Source organism: Convolutriloba macropyga, unplaced genomic scaffold, assembly GCF_964194025.1.
Source record: "Convolutriloba macropyga unplaced genomic scaffold, txConMacr16.3 SCAFFOLD_4917, whole genome shotgun sequence".
NCBI classification, from domain to species: domain Eukaryota; kingdom Metazoa; phylum Xenacoelomorpha; order Acoela; family Convolutidae; genus Convolutriloba; species Convolutriloba macropyga.
In genome coordinates, this window is record NW_027451244.1 from 1 (window position 1) to 4,914 (window position 4,914).

A 4,914-nucleotide genomic window follows, 5' to 3' on the forward strand; every position below is an offset into this window, starting at 1 on the left:
CTTTCACACAACAGTCCACGCGTCTGCTAGGTCTTCTCCTCACCCTCATTTCCACCGTACACTGGGCACCCCCGCCAGAATTCTAGCAGGAATTCTGTAGCCGCCATGCCTAGTCTTCATCTGAAGTAAATCAATCAACTGGTTGGTAGCAATGCACGATAGCAGTTCCGCATAGCAGTTGCGGTGTCCCGTGACTTATCCGGTTGCCTATTCACAGTACCACGCCCTGGATGGTCTGGAACGTCGATCGCCTCCAAACTTTCGGAATATGTCCCATTTCTGCCACACATGACAGTACTATATCTGGTGTCCAAGCAAGTCCCATCAAGTATCTGCTCCAATGTTTTGGAGGACTGTCTGAGCAAGAGGCAGAACGGAAGGAAGGAGGAAGCTCTTGTGTGAGTCAGCGTGCGGTGACTGGATAAAGTACTATTGTTCCTTGTCTGAGATGCGTACGTCGCAGCTAGAGGCAATATGTATAGGGTAGGGTAGGTAGGGTACCTCTAGAACCAGCTGAGAACCTACTGGCGCCCGGCCGAGCCGGTACTCGATCGTACTCGACACTCGTAGGGTAGGGTAGGGTATTGTGGCCCCGGAACATAAGTGGTACCCGTACTAGTATCTCCTACAAGTGTACTCAAGCTATAGCTGACTCCGATCGTAGGAAGAGCGAGTGTTAATTTGGCACAATTCCCAAATGACACCAGGTACCTACTACCTAGCGCTCTAGGTATCGCCATTGTATACCTATCTCGGAATTTACATAGGTATAGCCATCAGCCATGTACCAGGCCAGCGGCTACCTACCGAGCTGGCTGTGCACGGCTGGCCGGCCTGACCGGCCGGAAAGTGCCAACGGCTTGCTTCCAGTGGCTCGCTTCCCTTCGAGATGGACTGGGCCGCGATGGCGCAAGACACCTCCGACACGACCGCCGGGAACACTTTGGGTGACGCCAAATCGGAATCCCCGCTTTAACTCTGGGGTGACAGTCACAGACTTCGTCGGCTCTTTCTCAGACGAGGGTTGTCCTCTCTACGCACAGTACGCGGCGGTCGCGAGGTTGGGTCGCTGTCCCTCAATAGTTTAACCCCCCCCCCCCCCCCCCCCCTGTATTGGCGCCCCCCTGCTCTCGCTCATCCTTACTTCTTCCCGTCCCTAGCCCCCCGTTTTACACGATCGACACCGTTCACTGGAGAGCCTGGGCCATCACCTGTAAGATTCCCAAATCCCCATCCACCCTGGATCATCGCTTTCCCACCATCTGCGCAGACTCCTCTCCCCGCGTGAGGCCGTCGCTGCCCGTAGTCCTGGAACCCCCGGGCCCCCACACCGCATAGCCGCCTGATACCCTTGGCCTCCGCTTCGCCGGCGATCTCGGCTTGGACGACGCCCCCCCCCCCCCCCCCCCCCCTTTTTCCCGCCTTTGGCCGATCTGCTGACCCTGTGCTGTCTTCGATGTGCAGATAACCTCTCCAATCATCTTCGAAAGTCGATCGGCGTCGCCACGCCAACGTGCAGCGCAGTCTCGCTGTACCAGATCTGCCGAGCACTCAGCTGTGCCCCTGCTTGTGATCACCCCCCATCTTTTCAAAATTATCTTCCGGTAGACCCATTACTTGCCCGTCATGGTCGCGGCAAATATTCCCCCGACAGCACCGGCAGCTCCTGCTGCTACCCAGCCCCAGTCGGGGCAGCCCCCAAGTGCCCCACCAGCGGCTGCAGCCCCTCCCCAGAAGCTGGACAGCAAAGTGGTTGGACAGCACTTCGTGGCCCAGTACTATGGCGTCCTTCAGAAATCTCCCGCCCACCTCCACCGTTTCTTTAAGGAGGAGAGCACCTTTGCCCACCAGGCCTTGACCAGCACCGGCAGGGAGCTAGTGGAGGTTCCTGCCCAGGAGGAGGCCCTCCTTCAGGAGAAGATCAACAAGCTGTATCCCAGCGAGGCCGCTGTGGACGTCTTGAACGTGGACACACAGCCAAGCATGAACGGGGGCATTATCGTGCAAGTCACCGGGGCCCTCCGCCTCGTATCTTCCCACTCTGCACCCCGTCCCTTTGCTCAGACTTTTTTCCTCGCTGTGCAGCCAGGCGGGTTCTTTGTGCTGAACGACATCCTCAGGTTTGTGTCTGCACGTTGTCTCCTACCCAACTTCCCCCACTCTCTCATGCCCCGCCTCCAACTCGCCACACACAAACCTGCCACATGCCCTTACATTGTGTAGCTTGAAGCATCCTCTCCCTGCCGCCATCCCCCCCCCCCCCCCTCCCCTTTTCCCCGCCCTCCTCCCCTCCTGGGTCTCGTTTCCTTTCAGCACACACATACAGCACTACAATTAACGACCACGACCACCAATATTCCTTACCCCATTCACCCCGTTTCTTCACACAAACAACTACCCCCCCCCCCCCCCCCAATCTCTGCATTTCCCCCTGGGTTTCTCATTTTGCCCTGGCTGTGCCGCCTCCCGTGCCCACACACACACACATACAAGCTGCCTCTGCCGCAATAAATCTGTGCCTTTCTGGGTTCGTATCTGTCCCACTTCGATATGCCATTTTCACTCCTGATCCTTGACCTCATCTTCCATGCCCCCTTACTCTTTGATCTTGACTCCAGCACTTGCACCCCACTTCATCCCATGTCTCCCCTCCTCTGCGCCCCAAGCCCCTCTCCCCTCATCCATCGCTCTTGCCCTCACCAGCACTCCTCACTTCCATGCCATCCCCCCGGCATCCGACAGGTACACACCTGAAGTGCCAGCGCCAGCTCCGGCCGTGCCTGTCCCCGCTGTGGCTGCGGGGGTCCCAGTCGCTCCGACCGTGAAGATGCCGCCCCCCAGCATGGCTGCCCCTGCTGCTCCAGTCCCCCTAGCGGCGGACGGCAGCGCGCAGCCTCCAGCCCCTAAGGTGCAGGCGCAGCCTGCTCCGCCACACTACGTGCCGCAGGGAATGCAACCGCCAGCCCAAGCCGCAGCTCCTCCACCCGCTGCACCTCCTGCGACACAGACACCTGCGGCGGCACCGGTGCCCCCAGCCCAACCTGCTGCTGCGAAGCCTGCACTGCCTGCGTCTGAGCCCCCGGCGGAGGTATGCCTCCTTCCTTGTGCACTAGCTTCTCACATCGCCCTGAAAGCAACCGAACGTGCTTTTGAGTCTTGCATTCAGAGAATTGAACCACCTACTGGAGGGAGGGTCTGGCATTGACTCGACAGATCAGGGCCAGACCGACTGACTTGTATTTTTCTCAGGAGCCACCAAGCACTGAGGCGAGCAAGCCAGCTGCCGTGGTGCCCAAGGAGGAGGCCCCTGCCCCTGCCGCCCCAGAGGCCACCGCAACACCCGCTGAGGACGCCGTTCCCTCCGCCCCTCTGACCTATGCAGAGCGCATGAAGCTCAGCCTGGCCAGTAAGGCTGCCGCTGCCGCCGCTGCCCCTGCCGCTGCCTCAGCCGCTCCCCCACCTGTGGTGGACGCCCCTCCTGCCACCACAGAGGCACTGGAGAACGGCAGTGCCCCTGCTCCGGCAGCCGTCCAGCAGGCAGTTCCTAGCCCTGCGGCACCCAACAGCAGTGTATTCATCCGCTACCTGCCGGGCGGTACAGAGGAGGACACCCTCGTGCAGCAGTTTGCCCGCTACGGCCCTCTGCAGCCCTCTGCGCACTACCCGAAGGTGCGCCTGTGAGCTACCAGAGTGCCGGCCTGGGAGTTGCCCCAGGGAGATCGAGAAGATCATGATGGCTTTGGTTGCAGCGTTTTTCCTACTCGTTTGCAGTAGGAGGTTGCGGAGGAGACCGGCTAGACAGGAAGAGAAGCATGGAGGGGAGGGTGGGTGAGAGCGAGGGAGGAGGCCAGGGGAGGTAGAATCTTTTTGCGTGGTTTTGACGGGAAGGGAAGGAAGACTTTGACGGGCTCGCCCAGAGAGTAGGTTCAGAGACTGGCACTGTGTTTTGATGCCGACACAAATCTCACGCTTGACATCACTCCCAACAGGGCATCAACCTGAAGAGCCAAGGCAATCGCTGCTACGCCTTTGTCGACTTCATGACACCCGAGGCTGCCGCTGCGGCCATTGAAGGCGGCATCATAGTCGGCGAAAAAGCCATCTCTGTTGAGGAGAAGCGCCCCAACATCACACGGTCCGGTGGGCGCGGCGCCGGAGGTGGCCGTGGGGACAGGAGAGACGGAGGACGCGGTGGAGGGATAAATCGGAGAGACAGCGCTGGCCGTGGGAGCTATGGCGGTGGACAGCGCAGCATGGGAGGTGCGGGCGGAGGGCGCGGGGGCGATCGGGACAGGCAGGGTGGCCGGGGAGGCGGCCCCGGGGGTAGGTATTGAGGGCGATCATTGTCGACCTCTCCCCCCTCTTCCCCCCTTTCCTTCCTTTCCCCTCCCCCTGTGCTGTGGCTTTCTGGCCTGGATGGCGGTCACACTCCTGGCCCACTCTGTGCGGCACTGTACGTATCGCCATCCGTTGGGAGGACACAGAGCGCCGGCCTTTGGGTGGTGACCTGCCTGTCCTCCTCCAAAATCCCGGGCACAGCGCGGAGGCGGCTGCCCTCTCGACGACACACAGAATCCCACCCTGACGAAGCTGCCATCGATGTACACACACGCTCACACTCACACACTCACATGGAGGGATGCAGCGGCACATAGAATTTGCTTAACAGCACAAATACATAGAAGGGTACAGGAGATCAGTATCGCTCACACAAGTGGGATGTAGCTTTAAAAAACAGAGGAAAAAGGTAGTCGGACGACGCTGCGCACGTGTTGGCAAAGCTGCCTTGGCTAGCTTCCACCTGGGGGGTTAGGCTGCGGGAAGGGACAGATGGCGTGCACACCTCTTCCGACCGCAGGGGCGTCCTCCATCTTGTGCTCACGCATATCAGCAGAGCGCTTGTGAGGCAGGGTG

At 60.0% G+C, this 4,914-nt stretch overlaps 1 protein-coding gene across 1 annotated transcript; it reads left to right on the forward strand.

The window, feature by feature from the left end:
• Positions 1-926: 926 nt before the first annotated feature.
• LOC142356505 (uncharacterized) lies at positions 927-4,713 on the forward strand. Its single transcript, XM_075408401.1, has 5 exons — positions 927-1,060; positions 1,465-2,120; positions 2,743-3,088; positions 3,250-3,669; positions 3,990-4,713. Exons 2-5 carry the CDS (start codon positions 1,627-1,629, stop codon positions 4,332-4,334), a joined length of 1,605 nt encoding a protein of 534 aa, XP_075264516.1. The 5' UTR covers positions 927-1,060; positions 1,465-1,626; the 3' UTR covers positions 4,335-4,713.
• Positions 4,714-4,914: the final 201 nt, after the last annotated feature.

What these genes read in the sequence shown, in the direction of transcription:
- LOC142356505 (XM_075408401.1), top strand. Translation starts at nt 1,627, where the DNA reads ATGGTCGCGGCAAATATTCCCCCGACAGCACCGGCAGCTCCTGCTGCT. An exon ending in GTGCTGAACGACATCCTCAG is followed by an intron (nt 2,121 to 2,742) that starts GTTTGTGTCTGC and finishes GGCATCCGACAG; the next exon opens with GTACACACCTGAAGTGCCAG. An exon ending in CCTCTGCGCACTACCCGAAG is followed by an intron (nt 3,670 to 3,989) that starts GTGCGCCTGTGA and finishes CACTCCCAACAG; the next exon opens with GGCATCAACCTGAAGAGCCA.